At 39.4% G+C, this 20,680-nt stretch overlaps 1 protein-coding gene across 2 annotated transcripts; it reads left to right on the top strand.

Moving 5' to 3' along the window:
• The first annotated feature begins 412 nt into the window (after positions 1–412).
• SMPDL3A (sphingomyelin phosphodiesterase acid like 3A) lies at positions 413–13,287 on the top strand. 2 transcript variants are annotated; one of them, XM_021547118.3, is made up of 8 exons: positions 413–791; positions 2,360–2,573; positions 3,690–3,834; positions 6,656–6,752; positions 7,995–8,173; positions 9,426–9,606; positions 11,488–11,612; positions 12,765–13,287. In XM_021547118.3, the coding sequence occupies exons 1-8, from the start codon at positions 701–703 to the stop codon at positions 13,074–13,076; spliced, it is 1,344 nt and encodes a 447-aa protein (XP_021402793.1). In that variant the 5' UTR covers positions 413–700; the 3' UTR covers positions 13,077–13,287. The 2 variants fall into 2 exon arrangements, with proteins under 2 accessions (XP_021402793.1, XP_021402794.1); XM_021547119.3 differs by lacking the exon at positions 413–791 and adding an exon at positions 891–1,113.
• The last annotated feature ends 7,393 nt before the right edge of the window (positions 13,288–20,680 follow it).

Genomic DNA, 20,680 nt, shown 5'->3' with positions numbered 1-20,680 from the left:
GCTCTGACAGGAACAGCACAGTGAGCAATGGGACATTGCAGAGTAGCCATAGGATCCATGATGTCATTATTGTGATCTCCTGGAACTGACACCAAGTACTCTTCCTCTGTATGGAACTACTGTGACTTCAATAAACAGCAGTTCCTAAAGTCTTGGCAGTGGAGACTTGTATTTACAATATACCTCATCGCTCCCCTTAAGCTGCGTTAAAAGATGCACTTGGTAGTATTTTTCATCAAATTGTGTGGTTTGGGCTTTTGCATTGTTTTGTGTTTTAAAGCCCTATAAGTAATCGGGATCCATTTTTACATGTACGCCATGAAAAGCCTTCCTTCCAAGAGATGCTCGAGACTGGTGTGGGGTGTCGAGCACAGCCTTCCTTCAGGCCGCCCCGCATCAGCCGGTGCCCCGCCCGCGGCCAGGCTTGGCTCCTGCGAGCTCCTTATCGCGACCCGGGGGTGGCACCTCCTGAAGGTCACCCCGGGCACGGCCGGTTCAAGGGGACAGCCTGAGCCGCCCTCCGACAGCAGCGTGGCGGCCGGGGGCGGCTTCTGGCCCCGAGAGGTGCGGGCGGGGCGCGGTGGTTTCCGGCGGCCCCGCCGAGGCCCGAGGCTTGCACAAGCCGTCCGGGGCTCGCCTCCTTCCCGGGGCGGTCGCACGGCTGGAGCCGCCGGCGGGCCGGCGCTCCCGCGCGGCAGACATGGAGCCGCGGCTGGCGCTGGCGCTGGCGCTGCTCTGCTCCGCGCTGCAGGCGGCGCCGGCCGGCCCGCAGCGGGCCCGCTCTGCCCTGGGTGAGTCGGCGGGGGTCAGCGGCGGGGGGCCCGGCCGGGGCCGCCCGCGGAGGGCGGGGAAGGCGGGTGAGGGGCGGCCCTGCCAGGGAGGCCCGGCCGGGGGCCGCTGCCGGGACGGGGGCGGGCTGCGCTGTCCCCGCTTGCGGCTCGCTTCCCTCCCCCGGCACTGCTGCCGCGCGTAACCTGCTGCCGTAGCATTCCCTATCCCGACCCACTTGGGCCACACGTGACTGCTAAATCAGTCAGCAGGGCTCAGTTGAGGTACGGGACGGTACACGGGGTTTATATTTAGTTGCCCGGGCTGGCCGGCGGGTGAGATGAGGTGAGCCCTGCCCTGCCTCTGGCGCGGTGTCCCGAGGCACGCACTGCAAACAGCGCGTTTGGGGGCTGTGCTGTGCTGGGCTGGGCTGTCCTGTGCTGTGCTGTGCTGTCTGTGCTGTGCTGTGCTGTGCTGTGCTGTGCTGTCTGTGCTGTGCTGTGCCGTGCTGTCTGGGCTGTGCCGTGCTGTCTGGGCTGGGCTGTGCTGTGCTGGCAGCAAACACACACACTCTGCCTGGCCTGATCCCCGCTCGGGGCGTGCGTGCAGGGGAGTGCTCCGAAATGGTTCCCACAGAATGCTCATAACGTTACTCACACTTTCCTCGGAACAAGCACGCAGCAGTGTCCCAGCGTTTGTTTTGTCTCCTGTTGGTCTATGTCACAGTTTTACAGATTTTAAAGATCACCTCTGATCTGATTCCTGAAATAAAACACCATGGGGTACAGTCGTGTGGTGCCTGCTCAGCCATAGAGTTAGCGTGTGACCTTGGGAAAAATCAATTTATATCTGTCCCTATTTCACAACCACTGCCCCACATATATGTGTGCCTTTACCAAGTGCTTTGAAACTGACAGAAAGAAATTAATCTTATTTTACATGAAACTTGAAGGCTGATAGTCTTAACACAGATTTCGTTCATCTTATTCAGCATATTTGTATACTTCTCAGCTCCTTTATCCATGCAGTGTTACATATAACAGTGGCTGAGAGCATGTCAGCCTGGAAAGTAGTGAGTAGGTAAAACTGACACACTGCTCTATGGTGAGAAGGCCAGTCTCTGCACACATGCTGCTTCTTGCCTTTATTTTAAGATATCTTTCTTGTCATCTTTTACAGTAGCTTCCAGCCAGGGAAGGTCTGGAAAAATAATTAAAAAGTAGCTCCCTTTCTTTTCAAATGGAGTAGAGAAGTCCTATTGCCTCCTCTACTATCCAGTTTCCAGATTGCTATTAATGAAAAGGAACTGATTTTTCAGTTCCTTCCAATCTCCATTTCAGTTTTGGTGAATAGCATAAAGTCATACCTCTGCTTCTGTTTTCAGTTTTTCTACATGCTTCTGGTTTTGGCAGTCTACATGAAGGACTTCTCAGGAAGAACTTGCCCACACTTATCAGACAGGCTATTCAACAATTTGTTAACTTTGAATAGGAGCAGCAGTAGATAAACTGGTGTAAACTTGGGATACCTTGGTATATCCAGTTCAAATGCAAATAATGCATTTCCTGTAACCTTTGTTTTCTGAAAACAGGGCAGTTCTGGCATGTATCTGACCTACATTTAGATCCAACGTACCACATTACCCCTGATCGCACCAAAGTTTGTTCTTCTTCCAAAGGAGTCAATGCCTCCAACCCAGGCCCTTTTGGAGACTTTTTGTGTGATTCTCCTTATCAACTTATTTTGTCAGCATTTGAATTTATGAACGATTCAAAAGAGCAGGTTTCATTCATGATATGGACAGGGTAAGTGTTCACTCTGCAGTTAAAGCTGGATAGCCAGATAGTGTGGCAACTCACAAGTTTGTATTTGCACCAACGGTTTTGAGTTCAGTATCTCACTAATGCTGTCTTAGTAGCCATTTGTCCCTTTAGTTGACCAAAGGGCTACTTAGTGCAAGACTGAGTGAGAATATAAGGCCTCAGGAACAGACTTTGATCTCTGTAGTAACTGCTGGACTGTTCATTGTGATATTTAGCATATGGCTATATTAGTGTGAGTTCACAGAAATGGTGCAGGGAGGGTGGGAAGCAGAAAAAGCAAAAGGAAAGGTCTTGGTAATAACTGACTCATTGCAAGCCTCTGTTGAGTAAGAACATTTACCTGTCGTGATCCAGCCTTCAGTATCATAAAGTGGGCTTAATAGTACTGTCTCACTGAGATGTTACCTGTGAGGCTTTGTGTGCCGTAGCAGTGGGAACAGACAAAGTGTGAAAGGGAGTGGCTTCATAGTACTATGCTATCACGACAGTACTGTGCCTTGTTACTTTCTAGATATTCATAAAAGATAGCATTGATTTATCCTTCTGGCATAGCAGAACTCTCAATTCTACTATCACACAAATTTTTAAGGCATACATCAATGGATAATTTATCAAAGAGGTTAGTATTTTTGAGTGTGAGAACCAGTTTGTTTATGTTATATCACTTATTTTTTGCTGGGAAAGAGTGTTAAGAAATATATGAAGGCAAGTGTTTAATCTATTTAATTAACTTACCTTATTGTACTTAATTTTCAACAGGATATGGTTAAAAGGGAAAAAAGGAACTAGCAATGATGTGCATGTGATGAAAGTTATATAATGCAAACTATATAATGCACAGTAGCTCAAAATTATTACTTTAATTTCTAAGAAATCTTCATTATGATAAATATGAATCATAGGATAACCATTGTCTAAACAAGTCCACTTGTTTATGTTTTTTTTAAACAAAAGCCTTTGCAGAGAACTTTTGATTCTGTGATTTTAATTAAAGTGTATAGTAACGTTATATGCTAGAATGTAGATGTGTTTGCAGACTTTTTTGCCTTCCTTGTGTTGCTAACAAACCTTTGTTAATCAAACCTTTTCCTTTTTCAGAGATAGCCCTCCTCACGTTCATGTAAAAGAGCTCTCCACAGAATTGGTCATTAGCATCATTGGTAATCTGAGTTCTACAATTCGTAATTTCTTTCCAGATCTTCAGGTTTTCCCAGCCTTAGGCAATCATGACTACTGGCCACAGGTAAAACAAGTTATACATTTGTTCATACATCATATTGAGTGTGTTCCTAACTCCTGGAAAGCCACATCTGAAAAATAAGAGTTAATTATGTGTAACTTATTCTGGAAAAAACAATTCTATGCCTCTTCAATTAGCATCTAATATTATAAATAGTTGCCCTCTAGAACAGAAAGTACATCACTCTCTCTGTGTTCTTACCCAAGGAAACATTGATGCCAGATAGAATCTGTACATGACCTGAAGTCACACAAATTTATCACTAATCATTCCTCATGGCTTAGAACTACCACATGTCAACATAGTTAATACACACATACTTTTCCTTGCTGTGTGTGTCATGCATGCATGTACAGTAACCTAATCTGTCAGAAGTGACATCATTAATTGATCTGTGAGCCTGTGGTAAGTTTCAAAGCCTACTCAAAGGCCTACTGGAAATCTGTCAACTGGAATCACTAGATTTTTTTTTGTTGTTGTTGTTCTTTAGCTAGAGTAATGGCAGAATTTTTGTAAAGTTCCCATTGTTTTTCCACTGCTATTAAAAATATATCTACTTTTCTTTCCTCATTAGACATTTAGAAATAATCACATTGATGATTCACTAGTTATGTGCAGCTGAGGATGGTGCTTTTTCACTTTAACTGTGCTGAATATTGTTCTTGGCATACTCAAAAGTAAACAATTGCTTCATTTGTCCTTTAAAGTGTGTTGTGGGTTGATCTGGCAGCACACTGGATCAGAAGCAAATGCTGTCATTGGATGTAAGGGGATCGGAAGGGATGTGAAGCGAGTCAGCAGAAGTATTTTGTTTGAAATTCCTCATGGGAATTCAGTAACACCCCTTTCACACGCTCAAGGCTTGTATTCCAGCTTTCTATGGTATTTATTAGTCCTGTCAGGGTGTAAGTTGGTGCAGCAGGTGATTGTGTGATAGTCCGTGTCATTGCTGGAGTTAGTGGTTTCCAAATAGGGGCATAGCAGAGGTGCTGAGAGACAGGGCAAAGGAAATGTGAGAGACGAAATAACACCTATATATATATTGGAAGAGTGAGTGCACAAACCAAACTGTGACTTCAGTCCTTTGTGCTCTTACTGTGGTGGTAAAGCTTTGGCTTTTCATGAACATTGACATGGAGACATGTTGATTCACTAGAAACTACTGGGAAAGTATTTAGATAAATAACACCTGAACTCAAGTGTCACAAAGTTTTTCGTGTTCACTTTGTTTTCTTTTTTAAAATGTCATGGCAGAGAATTGGTTTTATTCAGCAATCTCCTTTGATAGAGGAAAAAAATCTACAAAAGCCTTATAAACAAAGAATATAGGGACTTTTTCAACAAGTATGAATTTTGTTTGTGAAATTAAATCTAAAGAAAAGATGCTCAGGAGGAGCAGATGGGTGGCAAACAGAAGACTGAAACACGTTGGTGATTGAATAACTGTGCAGAACTGGCATGTTTTTCAGTTATTGTTTGAAAAAGACATGGGATCAGACAATACTCAATATGGGTCATTTCAACTTGTTCAATTTTTTAGTGTTTGTTTTTTGTTATTTATGACATGTCTTTCTTTCATATGGAAATGCTTGGTAACTGTCCTGTAGACTGGAAGAGATATGGAGCAATCCACACACTGTAGGCTGTTCCAAAGCAAGCGTAAAATGCAATTACCATGAACCAAAGAATTTTATTGCTTTCTTGTATTCTGACCTGTCTGTCTTAACAACTGAACAGTCCTGGGTGACTTTTCTTGCAGAACATATTAAAAATACTGCTCAAGTTCATCAAGCATTGGGATACCTTTCAGATCATATACTGTGACCTCAGCCTTTCTGCACAGTATTACTTATTTCACATTCTTCCTCCTGTTTAAAACAAATCCCCAAACTGCTTTTAGCAGTTCAGGGCCCAAAACACCTTCAGTCCATTACATGGCCTCTTATCTGGAATCAGGTTTTTGCTGTATCTGCTGGTGACTGTTATTTCTGGCTCAAAGCTGTCCTAACAGTCCATGTCTGGGCACTGCAGTCAACAGATGTCTCAACAGAGGTCTGATTGCTCTTCTCCTAGACAGAGACTTGCTGCCTAAACCTCTAATAACATAGGTTTAGTTTCAAAGATCTTAGAAAGGTCAAATTTTATTTTTAAGAAAACAAGCACTGCAATTTTTTCAACCCTTGTCTTTTTACTTCTAGCACCAAGATTCCAGATATTTTAGGAAAGGCAAGGACAGGCTGGTATCTTCCTGTCAGGGCTAGATCAGAGCATGGGTCTCATCAGTCCTAATTACAGCCAGTAGTAGAAAACATTGACAAAACTTACTCTTGTAATTTTTAAATGCTTTCTTATGAGAAAAAAGACATCATGAAAACATTTGTGAATTTCACCAGAATGTTTCTGAGGGCAGAAGTGGAGTTTTGGGGACCTGCTGTGAAACCCAAGTTATTTGAAAAAGAAAACGTATATTCATCCAAAAGACTTCATTTTTAGACTTTATTAATTATTAATATTTTAGATATTATTAATTATTTATTAATTTTGCAAAATGTATGGTTTTCCATTCTACTGTATTCTTAAGGTTTGACATATTTCTGGCATTAGTTTAATAATGCATTAATAAGGCCATGCATTCACCTCTCAGTTTAGGCATTTGTTCCTGATCAGCAATATTAGATATTCAGAAATTGTTTTTTAATTCTTGAATTTCTCCTGGTGATGACTGGATACACTTACATGTTATGCAAGAAGTCAGGCAAGATAATTTAGTGGGCTTTTTCTGATTCTATATACTAAGACTTAGGCAAGTCCTCCTCTCTCACAGGACCAGCTTCCTGTAACTACCAGTGAAGTTTACAATGCTGTAGCAGATTTCTGGAAACCTTGGCTAAATGATGAAGCAATCAGTACCTTCAGAAAAGGTAAAGTATGGCAGTAATACATTGTGAAGCTAGGGCTTAGAGAATTAATGTTTCTGTGGATTTGTGCTGTTTGTTTAGCTAAGTCTCATAGGATGAGTCAGAACAATGGATTATCTGTAACGTTTCTCCTGGAAGAAGTTACTTATCTTTTTGAATGGCAATGCCTATGTTCAGAATACATTTATTACTTTCTGATGCAATATTTGTCACTTCTTGTAACATGTTTACTGTTACTGACTTTGTACCAATGCTTGTGAAATATCTTTCTGCTTTCGAGACCTCATAACACTTTTTAGATGCAGGCATTTGATGCACATGAAAACTTTACTTTGATGGGAAAAACTGTTAAAATGTTGTTTCTGTTTTAATGGTATATGTATTTCAGAGCATACTGAATAAGTACATTTTCATTCGGGTTATGATGGCACATAGCTGTGGTGATTATGCTATTAATATTTGTATGCAACTTACTAAACTGGCAGAATAATTCTATCCTAATTAGAATTTTTCCTTTTAGAAAAGATCTGAAAAGTTCAACCCAATTTCCAATCCACTCAAACATTAGAGATTTGGAAGTTTAATTTGTGTTTTTGTGTCCTGAAAAAGAGCAAACTCTGGATAAGAGTGGAAGTAGAAACTTGGATAATAAAACTCAAAGAGGCAGTTAAATTATATTGTTATGCTTCTGTTGCCATGGCTCCATTGAAGTCCATGAACTATGAAGTTATACTATTGAAGAATCTCAGCAAGCCATGGAGAATTTTGGGAGCAAGGATTGAAAAATGTGATCCTTACTTTTCATCATATCATCAGTCTGAAGTTAAATGGCTTTCAAAGTACAAGGCTACGAAACTTGAACAGTTCTTCCTGAAGGAGCCTGTATGTTTACTGTATTTCAAGAAGTATGGACCTTTAAAAGCTACTGTATCTGTCAAAGTGGAAGAAATATTACAGGGCACTTTTTCCATGTCAGTTGAATAATTGCATCTAAATACTGTCAAATAAACATAAAGATAATACAGGCAATAATTCATAAATTATTAAATAGTGTCAATTTTTAGTAAAATGTGGCTGAAAACATTGTTAACATGTTCTATTGTGATAAGGTGACTGTGGCTTGAATACGCATTATATGCTATTAGAAAGAGGAAGGTTGGGTATTTTGTCAGTGGTGTACTTTGATTATAAAGTTGTACTTTGAAGCCTTTAATCTGTCATGTGATGTTGGTCTTATTTTCACAGGTGGCTTTTACACACAGCTGTTTGAATCCAGTAATAGCTATCAACCACTCAGGATAATCAGTCTGAATACAAATTTATATTACAGCCCCAACAAGGTAACTGTGAATATCACTGACCCAGCCAACCAGTTTGCCTGGCTGGAGGAAATACTTGAAACTTCTTCACAAAAGAAGGAAAAGGTAGGGATCAGGAACAGAAGATATCATTATTTGTTTCAATTTTGAAAAAATAAAAAAAGGAAGGGAGAAGTAGAGATAATGAGAGTATAAACATGCTTCTAGAAGAATAATAATGTCACCAAAGATACTACAAAGTCATTTTATTTTTTAATCATTCCTCCTTTAATATGCCCATTTTACTACAACAATTAATAAATTAGTTGAATGAAGTTTCTCAAATTAATTATAATAATTTATTATATTTATTAATCAATATATTATATATAATTACAATTACACATAATTAATTTATTATACTTATTTATTATTAATTCATAATTAATAATAGCAATTAATTATTAGAGTAAAATACCTTTTCTTTCCTACCATGTAAAATACTGCAGAAGTCAGTTTCTGACCTTTTTTAAACATAGCCTTTAATTTTAAAACATATATTCTTGGCCTAGGACAAAAGCTAGCATATTTTATTTATATTGTAATGTAATTTAAGGTATAAAAAAATAGAAATTAGAAAAGAGTTTATCAGCTGCAAAACTTAGCCAAGCTGCAGTAATTGCTATGATTTGAGTGTTATAATAACTTTTATTACATGGGTTTTGAAGTGAAGGTTTAAATTGTTGTCTCATGATTGATTGGTTGATTGGTGTGGGGATTGGATCATCATCTGAGCAATGGTTTAATTTGAAACATATTTATATTTTTGTACAGTCTTTCAATTTTAGAATATTATATTACAGTCAACAGAAGTGAGATTTCCTTTCCTCAGGAAACCCTGCAGCATATTAGTTGGTGTGTGCAGTTGGCACTAAGTCTCTACCTCGGACAGAGGGGTTTAACAAGTTATCCATGTTTCTGGTGACTCTCTGTCTCTCTGGTGCAGACTCTGTAATACTCAAACATAAATTTTTTCTTGTGTCTCCTTGAGATGCCAAATTATAACCCTTTCCCTAGTAACTTTTTTTTTTTTTTAATTTGAAATAATTGATAACATTTTCCTTAGGCCTAAAATCATGCATAGATTTAGTGGAACATTTTTTTCACCCCAGTAAGTTACTAAATTGGTATTATGAACTTAAGCAATTTTAATGTTGGGATTTTATATTAAAAAAAACTGCCATGGTTTACAGCTTTTAGAATGCCATTTCTAAAGGCAGCATTATTATGAAGCTGTGGTAACTACTTCTAGGATACAGCTAGGATTATAAATTTCAAATGAAGGTGCTAATTGTGCTTTCTGTATTTAACTCCTTAGGTGTATATAATAGGTCATGTCCCAGTAGGATACTTGCCATATGCAAGGAATACTACAGCTATCAGGGAGTATTACAATGAGAGACTGGTAAAGATTTTTCGCAAATACAGTAGTGTTATTGCGGGCCAGTTTTTTGGACATACCCATAGAGATAGTATCATGGTGCTCCTGGATGAAGAAGGTAATGATGCTTGTTGACTTTTGAACTTTTTCTTCCTGATTAAAAGTAAATTAATACTTTATTGCATGCTCTTTTTAGTCAGCCTGTGTTATAAATTGAAAAAAGGAAATTGGGAAATACTGTTATTTATCTGCAGGAATTCAAGTCTCCTTTTTATTTCCACACTCCAATTTTATTTCCAAAGAGAACCTTCCAAGGGTGACTGTGGTTTTTTTTTGTTGTTGATGTCAGCAGAGACTCCCCAAGCTTCCTATTTTTTTTTATGCCTAGACGAGAATTTCTAGTCTTTCCTCTCTGCTCTCACAGTGACATGGGCAAATTATACCAGCCAGTTGCTATTGTGTAATGTGTCAAAGGGAATGTTCTCAGGCCAGCTAGACATGCTCTATGTTCTTGTATTTCCTGCATCATTACTGTACCTCTCTGCTGAGTTCCCTGCTGCTTCAAAGTTAATTAAGATAAGGGTAAACAGGAGGCAGGAGAAAGAAAGTCTCTGCCTGTTGCATCTCTTAGATCAGCTAATTTCCCTTCCAGGAAAATCACCCACATTGAAATTTCTGTTTATGGCTTTGAAATCCCTTAGTTTTAAGCATGGGCATATGGAGCACTCTTAGGATCTCTAACAGAAGAATTCTAACAAGTCTTGTCTTCACCATAGAACAGTAAGAGGTTCATTGCTTTGACTTATGTAAAATACCCAAATGTTAAGTGGTTCTTCATCTATGATTTATATGAACTCATATGAGCAATGTCCAAAATGCTGATTAGGTAATACTATTCCAAATTTTTACCTTTTTTACATGGTGTTAATCTCTAGTAAAAAAGAATCTAGCCCAGTGAAATAACTGGCTTCTTTATTTTTTCTTTTAAATTATGCTCAATGCAGCCTTATAACTTTATTTTTTTACACTGTCCCATTTGTTCATGAAATCATTATCTCTACTGCAAATTTCACTGGGATCAGACTGATCTTGGTGTTTGTCATTAAAGTTTGCATGTGCAAGTAACCACTTCCCCAATATTTTAGTAATTTTGCATCTTTTGACAAAATTTAAATCATAATCAAATACACATTGTGTTTGTCTGTACAGTTTTACACTGTCTTCTATTCAGGACATTTTCCTCTTGACAAAATTCCAGAGAATTCAAGATAAATGCAATATTGCAGCCAACACCAGTGTACTGAAATAGAGCTCAGCTCTACTTTTCTCCAGAAAAATCTACTGATTTCCGAACTTTCAAAACTTCTGCCTATGTGTGGAGGCTGAACTTGTGATGTCACTGCTGTGACACTGTCAGGGATGGGAATAGTTAGGACTTCCTTTTTGCTCCACAGTGAACTTCTCAATGCACTCACATGCACATTCTGTGTCAATAAAACTCACAATATATCCTCATGTTTCAGTTGCAGTAAAGGTTGGTGTTCACACAGTAGGTGCTGGGCTACCCTGGAGCAGGTGATGAAACAGACCCTGGTGTTTCTAATAGCATCATAAATACATAAAGCAACATGTAAAATACAGCATGGAAAGAACAACTAAAGTTTTTAAATATTTCTTTAGTAGAAATATACAAAATACAGAGACTTCACATACAGGCAAGACCATTTTGCAATTTTGCACAGGCAGTTGAATTGGTTGGGAAGCCTCTAGTATAGGCAGTGGTACACACTGGAGTGAGTACTGTGGTATTCCACACAGGGTTTGGTCTACCCTTGGAAGTATGGCAGTTCACAGTGATGCAGTTAATCAGGTGAAAAAAATTCTAAAGTCTTTAAGCCTGTCACTCTTGTTTTTGCTGTGTTGGTACCCTACAAAAATATTTGTTTGAAAAGGAAATGATTGAAAGAAAACTGTCTCCTCAACTTCCCTTTTTCTGCAGAAAAGCCAGTCAATTCCTTGTTTGTGGCACCTGCTGTAACCCCAGTGAAGAGTGTATTGCAAACAGAGTCCAATAACCCTGGTGTCAGATTGTATCAATATGATCTTTTTGACTATAGCTTGCAGGTAAGTTAAGATTTTAAAGCATTCTTTAAGACATTATAATGTTAGTAAAAATTACAGCAATATGATAGCCTTTGTATTATTATGGCTGCTGGTGATGGAATTTTGTTGCCTACTCTTAGTTTTTCTTCGTGGGCAAAGGAAAGGAAATCTGAAAGATAACTTGGTTGGTCTTTCTGTGCCTGCAGAACTACCCAGTAGTCTCTGCTATGTATCGAATATTTTTATGATGTAGGATCAAAGACAATTTTTCTGGGCAAAATCCTAAAACCATTTGCAGGGAGCTCTGCAAGAGTGAAAGAAGTTCACCTAAATCTTGGGCATGGGGCATGCTTACATACCAATGCTGTTTGCTGATGATAGCCTGAGTTTTGGGATGCAGCCAAATAAATGTTTCTAAAGGGTGTAAAAGAGCTGATGAAGAAAGCACTTTTAACCATATGATGTCTTTTGTAATCACAAAACTTCCTATAAAGAGTTTTTACAGGAAATGTTACATAAATTTAGAAGGAAAGAAAAAGTAGAAGTCTTCTACTTTGTAATTTCATGTGATTTTTTGAGATAAAGTGAATCCTGTGTAATTATTTTGTCTGTGAATGGTTTAGACTTTCTGTAATTCAAGATAAAATCTTGACCCTGCATTGAAAATGCACCCTGCAGCTTGATTGGGACTGGGGTTTCTCTCTGGAGACCTATGTTAATTCAGGATGCTCCATTGTTGTGCAGATTTCACTCCTGCATCAGCATACCTCCTTTTCCTTAACTTCTCCCCAGGCTGTTCTTTTTCTGTGCACTCTGCCCCTCAAGCAGTGCCCACAGAAGGGAAACTTCTGGCTCTCACCCTTTTGCCCCACTCCTAAGGCAGATAGGAGTGTTGTGGAGTTTGGACAGGAAAAACCTCTAACACTGACACTGCTGCCTTTGTGGCTCCTTTTTCTTCTCCTCCCCATCCCCCCACCATTACCGTTCTGCAAGTACCAGCTTTGGGTGTAAGCCCAGCTCTTGGGGTGGGACATGACCTTCTATTCACATGTGAATAATGAGGAGTGACAGCTTCCTAATCAATATATCACTCCAGAGACTTAATGAAGCAGGGAAGAAAGCAATACAGCAGTGCCTATGTTTTCTTTCTTTCTCTTTTTTTTTTAACTGTAGGATCTGTGGCAGTTTTACTTGGACCTCAGAGATGCCAACAAGAAAAATGAATCGAACTGGAAATTAGAATACATCCTGACTAAAACTTATGGCATTGAAGACTTGAAACCAGAAAGCCTATATGAAATGGCCAAACAGTTGTCTGTGCCAAACAGCACACTGTTTGAGCAGTATTACAGTAACTATATTGTGAGTTACGACAAAACTATTCGCTGTGAAGAGGGGTGCAAGACCTGCCAAATATGTGCAATCCAATATTTAGATTACTCCTCATACACAGATTGCATCAATCATGAGGCAGTGTGGAGATGAAATCTTTGTGCAGTCAATGCAGATAGTGACTTTAGCCTGTGATTTAAAGAACCTGCTTTTTCTTTTGCTCAAGTACTGACAGGGAGCCTGTGGGACTTCTCTGTGGGACATTTCAGGGCAGCAGTAAACTCCCTAGAGCTTTCTTATTGCAAATATGTTTCTCTTTATCATCTAAATAAAAGTTTATTTGCTTTGTAATAGTGGCCAGATACTTTGCTGTTGTCTCAAGTGTCCTATACTCTCTCTAACAGGCATCCCAGTGTGTGGGAATAGAAGTTACTCACTCCAGTCTTTGTAAATCCAAGTCTTATTTCTCAGGGTGTTTAAACATAGGCAATGCCATTACAGGCATGGGATTTTTATGGGGGCAGGTTTCAACCATTGTCTGTCAAAATTTGCAAGCTGAAGTCGGCAAAACCTGCATTTGCTGAGACTTGAGTGCAGTTATGTTGTTGATGCAATGCCAGTATTATAGATCTCTCTGTGCCAGGTTTTCCTTGTTAATCCCTCAAACCCACTCCTTAGGTGCATTTTCTAATGATGGCATAAAAGTGACTTAATGGAACACAAACCTCAATCCTGTAAATGCTTAATTTAATTTTTCAGAATATGTTTGCTGAGCACAGAGTGCTTTTTTTCTTACAATAGAACTATGTACATTGATACAGCTGTCAAGGAGTGTTCTGGTATGAGATTTTGCAGCACACCATAGACCAGGTTTAAATTGATCAACATCAGTATATACATTCATCAGCATATACATTCTCATATACTTTCAGCATATACATTCATAGTATCAACTCAGCCTATACATTCTCTGTGTGGCACAGGTAAACATTTACTTGTGCTGTATCTTAGGTTTATTTTTTTTCAAAGAGCAGCCTCATACTTAATGTATTATCACATGTTCAAATTTACAATTGTAGAGATTGCTTCTTCCTCTTCTTATGGCTAAATACATGCACAAGATGATGCTATTAAGATGGCCCTTTATTTGGTTTGTTTATAATCAAAAAGGACTTTAACCATTTTTCTGCTACACAACAAGCTATACTTTTGGAAACTTTGGTCAATAAAATACAACACAGATCTTGCTCTATATTATCCCTTATATTATCCCTGTAGAAGTGGCTATGAAACTAATCCAATTGATGGGTCTTTTATAATGAGATTAAAGCTTTTACTGCAGCTGTTGAGGAACTTCCTGGATTTGTTTCTACTCAAACTTGAAATATTCAGCAGAAAATTTTCAGATAAAGTTTTGGACTCTGTAGCATGCACAACTGTAGATGCAGATAGCTTAGATTTCTCATGTATCAATCATCCTCAGAGGAGATGGTTGGTTTGTTAAATTTGCATTCAGAAACAAATCCTCCAGTGCACAGCAGGCAGTCCTATATTTTAAATTCAGTGCTTGGAGAAGATATGGTGAGCATAACTCTTTAGAGCTATCTACTCTGCCTGGCCTCAAATGGATCTCGATATGTAAATAACCTAAATTAACATAGGCACTGTACAGACTGTGAGTGTACAGACTGTGAGGAAGTGCCATAAAGTTTCCATTCTGAAAGCTCATGATTCCCTGTGTTTTGTACGTGTTCCTTGGTTGTGATTCTCTTGGGTGTGTTTATTAAAAAAATGCCTGTTACCAGTACCCATTTTCCAAGCAAAGCAAGTGGAGTTGTGGGTGGATAGCATAAGGGCAATTGGAGTTTGTAGGATAGCTGAGCTTCCTCCAGTTTGCCAGATGGATTTTGTTCAGTTCAGTCTATAATCTTTAAACCGTGCTAGTTTGTTTCTGTGAGTTCTGTGGCTTCTGTTTAAGCTTAATACCTACAATACCTGTGTTGTTCTTGTTTTGGGTTCCTACTTTATTCCTTCATGGATGCAGGAATGTTCTACAAGAAAGTTATCTTGTGCTGACAGAAGCTTTTCTAAGGAATCATGGAAAATGTCAAAGAAGCATGACCTGATAAAGTAGCTGGCCCTTATAGACGAGATTCCCACTTCACCTTTCAGATGATATTTTTATGGCCTCCTCTTGAAATGAAGAATTAGGGGGGGTATTTGTAAGGCTACACTTGACAGAAAGACAAATTACACCACCTAGTGGAGTAAAAAGGTTTTAATTTATCTACAGTTGATCTAGAGGCATATAAACAAGGGTCTCTCAGATATTCTAGGATTTAACTCCTAGCTTTTGAAGATAACTAGTTTTTCAAGGAAGTAGCAGTACTTCCATGTTGCACTTCTTCTGGGTATTAAATGTTGCTGGCTTCTAAGGGGCCATGTCACTTGATGGATTTTGAACCCTGCAGTAGGTACAGGTCTCAGCCCCCAGGTCTCAGCCCCCATCCAGGGAAGAACTGAATGAAATTCCACAAGGAATCCTGTGAAAGCTTATGGTTATATTAACAGGAACTGCAGCTTAGTAGGAGTGCTCTCTTTAACAAGAGGGTTGATGCTGAGGAGCTGATCTTACTGCTGCACATTTCAGTAGCAGTTGAAGATGTTAGATGTACCCTTGAAATGCAGCTGCCAGCTGCAGTTGCATCTGAAAGAACACTCTCCGAGAGGACTGGGAAACATGAATAAAGGCACAGTAAGTGAGGATGATCAGCAAACTGTGTTCAAATATGTGTTTCTGATCCAAACCGAAGCGAAGGTGCATCCAGACGGACTTGTTAATTGCTTTAGATTGCACTCATTAGTGTCTGGATGTGATCTCATCAATTCTATTGTTTTCACTTGTCAGCCTGAAGAAATTAAATGACTGAAGGAGATGGGACTGGAGAATATGTGAGTGATGTATTGTTAGTAAAACTGATGAGTCTAAAACCAGAAGCAGGTAACTAAGTACTTGTATTCTTTTGTGGTGAAATGGACAAATGATAAGCACACAGCATTTCCAAAGAAAAGTATCTAGTTTAATGCTGTGTCTAAGTTCTCTCCATGGAAAAGCAATCTCAAGAAGGTCAGTTGTTACATGGGTCTGAGAATAAAATAAAATTCGTGGGAGTCCCTCTCATTCTCAGTCCAAAGGAACTATGCCAATGTCAATGAAGAAAGGAATTTTCAAGATTGCTTTTCTTCCTTATTTTCCAAAAGCTGAAGACTAGGTTCTGTATGCTTACCACTAGAGCTCTCAAGAAAATACTGCTTTAAGTAATTTGTCATCTCTCAACCCTAGGATTTTTGTTCTGCTGGAGGAACATCCTACCTACGAATTCCAATTCCACTAGTTTAGTTAGTTCCTGATCTGCCAGGAACCCTAGTGTAAGGTGAATGTTGTTTTCATACTGTGTTTGGAATATCAAAGCTGCAGGAACTTGGAAAAAAAAAAAAAAAGTAGAGAAAAAAAAAAAAAAACAAAAAAAAACACCAAAAATTTAAAGTACCTATGTGTGCTTAATTAGTTTATGGTGGTTGTGGAAATATTTAAGGCCTTGTACTAAACACTCTATTATCCTACTGATCACCATATATGAATTCCTGCCAAAGTAAGTATCAGGATAGTGGCCACATGTAGGATGGAAAATGCAGTAAATTGGTACATGACTGAAAATACAACCAGGGAATCAAACAAAAAAATGCTGAAAGGAAAACTACTGGAAATGTGGCAACCTCAGCCTCAAAGACTTAGTGAAGCAGTGTAAAGAGCACAGATGTGCTTACAGATGTGTCCAAATTGCAGCTGTTCAAATTCAACTTATGGTGCTTTCAGTGATAGAGCTCTCTTTAGAGAACATACAGAAAATTGCTTCTCTTATCTGCATTTGTATCAAATTTAATCTGGATCTACCTGCCAAATATGTTACATCTAATTACTGAAATATTCCCCCATCATGTCTTCTAGTTTGCACTGGGTAAGAGAATTGAACACTGTTCTCATACCCTATAAACTCTTTGGTGGATTTGAAAGCAACTACTCAGACATCAGGAATAACTGAGTTGTAGATGTGGACCTGGGAAGAAAAAGTTTCTCCCATCCTGAAAAGCATCCTGATATTTCAGTATTCCCCACTGTAATAAAACCAAGACTGTGTCAAGATTTTAGGCAGGAGAAATGCAAAGTGGGGATTTGCACCTGAGCCTGTCACCTTCCCTCTCAAGTATTTGGTGTGCATTGTCATGGTGTTGACTATGCTTTCTCCTCCTACCTTGGAACTAAACTACTTTCTAAATTAAAATTTTCATTGGGACTGTTATGTTTATATATGAAATTCTGCTAGTGATGCAGTTTTCCACTGAAACTATAAAGCACCTCTCAAAACTTCTCCCACATGCTATAATGTTTGACACCTTGCCTGTCCAACAGAGTACACGCCAATGGATACCAATAAAGCTGCAGCAGTTTATTTGTTCTGAATAGTCTAAGATGTTTGATATTTTGTGCAGATCAGATGATCAGCTGGTAAATACTGACTTAAGAGCACTGAAATAAGTAAAGTGATGAATTAATAGAGAAATGATTAATTCTACTTGAGATTCAGGAATGGGTTTTCAAATAGAACTAAAAAGTATTTCTGTGTGACAAAATGCAGTCTTTCCTGGAACTGAATAAACAGACTCAGGTAGCAGTAGCAGAGTATCTGTATCAGTATACTGCTTTTCCTGGAATAATTTTCCTTGTAGCCCATAATATGATAACACAGCTAACCTGCTTTCCTTTCCTTTACCCTGGATAATGTTCATTTATGACATTGTGAATCCAGATGAATTGTGCTCCCAGATGTTCTGGTTTGATGTTTGTTGACAATAGGTGGAACATCCTAATACAATGTTTCTAAGGAGGTAGAGCACTCTGCATCTTGTGGATTGGAGTTGACAAGATAATTTAGGCATGCCTAAGGTTGTTAAAGAATAGCATTTTCTCTATGATCTTATATAAGCTTTGAAACCCAAATCTCCAGTATTAAGTCTAGCAGGATTTTCCTTCAAGTGGAGGTGGTGATACCAGCCTGTCATGTCACTCAAAATATATGCAGAAAACCTCCTCTTTCAGATGGATAGAGCACCTTAAAACTGTTGCATGCTGCTCTGGCCGTTTTATGCTGTATAAAATAGAAAATATCCATTTTTAAGCACATTCAAAAACATTCCCTGGCCAACTTCTCATTTCTGTTTTGTTGGATGTTTTAGGCAGAACTTGTCTGATATATTAGAACATTTTACATTTATGAAAGCTGCCTCGATGTTTTAGGCAGAACTTGTCTGATATATTAGAACATTTTGCATTTATGAAAGCCGCCATCTGCCACAGGGCTAGCTGAAATTTGAGACCTTGGTAAAATATCATGCTAAAAGATTCTGAGGTTGTTGGAGCTGATTGCAATGAAGTGTGCCTTCTTACCTAGCCTCGACTGAATCACTGCAGAGAACATTTAACTTTGTCTCTCACAGGATATTTGATGTTGTTTTTACATCAACCTAGCTGAAACCTTCCAGCATTTCTAATGACTTTGTTGATAGCTAACAAGACATGTTTCAAGCTGTTTGTTCTTAACAAAGTCTCCTCTTTTGTTGCTTCTGGTTTTGTTTTTTTAAATCTAATTGAAAGTATTTATACAGAGTTTGAAATTCTAGACAGGCACAGGATTTGCTCAGAATAATTGCCAGTGTACAATGGAGGGCTTTTCTATAGTATTTTTTTTTTTTTATATTTCCCCTCCTCCAATCCCATGGCCAAAATAAATTTCTGCTAAGCAATGTCAAAAAACCATAGCAACTATCTTGTGACAGAGCTGAGGAGGTTTTGTTCTGCAGAGGACCCATTAATCACTACACTGCCCCAAGCCCACAGTCTCATCCAATGTGATGCTGGGAATTTTCTGCAGAAAACAGTTGCTAAATATTTGTACAGGTGGTGAAGAGCTCCCCCCAAAGTGACCCACGGGAGGAAGTGGAGTGTGTTACTTGTAGTGTGTGAGACTACGGATGGACGGAGGGGTTCCAGTCAGCAAGAAATGGGCTTTTCCCTTTAGTCTGGTCAGGGGAAGGAGGATTAGGAGCAGGGAATTTGCCATGGAAATGGGTCAGAGGCAGGCTGGTGGGGCAGCAGGGCAGAGCAGAGCACTCTCAATGGGCTCATCAGGGCATTTGTTCAGCAGTTCTCCATCAGGTGCAGCTGCTGGGGCTGGAGTGCTGCTCAGTAGGTGCCGCTGCTCATGGCAGTACACATGAACTCCCTGGGCGGCCTCCACCCCCCTACTAAGTCCATCCCTCTACTCAGGATTTTCAAATCACTTCTCTAAGGCCCCAAGTTTTTCCCTGTCATATAATCATGGAATGGATTAGCTGGAAGCTTAAAGATCATCTAGATCCAATCCCTCTACCATGGTCAGGGGCACCTTCTACTAGACCAGGTGGTCAAAGCCCCATCCAACCTAGTCTTGAACACTTCCAGGGCTGGGGTATCCACAGCTTCTCTCAGCAACCTTCTCTGTCACCCAGTCATACATCCTCTTTTATTTAATTGCTAAATGTCAGTCATTACTTGTTATGGTTTTTTGCATAGCACCAGTTCAAGTTTTCAGGAGAGTCCAGCATTCAGAATATGCTTACAATTAAAGTTTGATCCATTGAAACAGTCAAAAAATTACCACTCACTCACTGCACTTACTTGCTTACTTAGTCCATAAGACCTTTCAGCTGCAGCAGAAATCCATCCCACTGGAGTTTTTATTGCATATATTAGCTGCACTGAAACAAACAATGTCATAGTGCCTTGAATGATTTTGGAAACTTAGAATCCAGAAAATCAGCAATTGGGAAATCTGAACGTGGCTCTTCCTATATCCCAATTGTCAGTATTTACCATGCATACACAAACAATAAACTCCTTACAACCCTTATCATTTTTGCTACTTTCATATAGTTATGCAGAAAAGCAATTGCTGTGTGGGCAGCTGGATAGAGGCAAGAGTGGTTGTTTGTGCCTGGAAGAGGGGTGGCCCTTAGCTTCTGGAGTGCCTTTTGAATGGAAAATAGGATCCTGTCTTGCCTAATGATTTATGTGAAAACATGTCAGTGCTTCTCAATGCCTCCAAGGAGATGTTTTCCCACAGAAATTTGCATATCTGCCCCAGTGCTGTCTTCATGTCTTTTCACCAGGCCGTGTTTTGCCGCCACTTCTCTTCTTGGGACAAAGATAGTATTAACAGCCAGGGCCTCATGGTGTGCCATTTCCTTGCAGATACATATTCCCTTTTTGAGGCCCCTAACTGCATTCAGGGTCTCTTTGCTTTGCTTTCCTAAGGCCATTTGAGAGAGACCTGCCCCTTCTCCTCTAAGCCAGGGTAAGTCATATGATGACATGGGGAGGTGAAAATCTCTTCCTTCAGCTGCAGTTGCACAACTGTTATCATGCTGCTGCTAAATAAAACTTCACAATACGTTTAGGGGGTTTTGGGCTCTGTCTCTGATAGCCCTTAGGTTTTTTTTAGGTGATAATTTTTTCTTAATGTTTAGTTTGTAAGTGTGGTGACAGACCAGTGTCCTGTGCTTAAATTGTGAAAGGTTAGCTCTATGTAGTGTATTGCATGTTCAGCTTGAAGAATAATCACACATTTTCTTTGTTTAGGTAAAAGGCCCACCTCTCACCT

The sequence above is a fragment of the Lonchura striata genome, chromosome 3 (genome assembly GCF_046129695.1).
Source record: "Lonchura striata isolate bLonStr1 chromosome 3, bLonStr1.mat, whole genome shotgun sequence".
Lineage (NCBI taxonomy): Eukaryota > Metazoa > Chordata > Aves > Passeriformes > Estrildidae > Lonchura > Lonchura striata.
Note: the sequence above shows the minus strand (reverse complement) of the source record. Positions and strands in the feature narration are given on the sequence as shown.

Bases quoted from the DNA above. Each gene is read 5' to 3' on its own strand.
- SMPDL3A (XM_021547118.3), top strand. From the start codon at position 701: ATGGAGCCGCGGCTGGCGCTGGCGCTGGCGCTGCTCTGCTCCGCGCTG. The intron at 3,835-6,655 runs GTAAAACAAGTT...CCTCTCTCACAG, and splicing joins ATCATGACTACTGGCCACAG to GACCAGCTTCCTGTAACTAC. The intron at 6,753-7,994 runs GTAAAGTATGGC...TTATTTTCACAG, and splicing joins AATCAGTACCTTCAGAAAAG to GTGGCTTTTACACACAGCTG.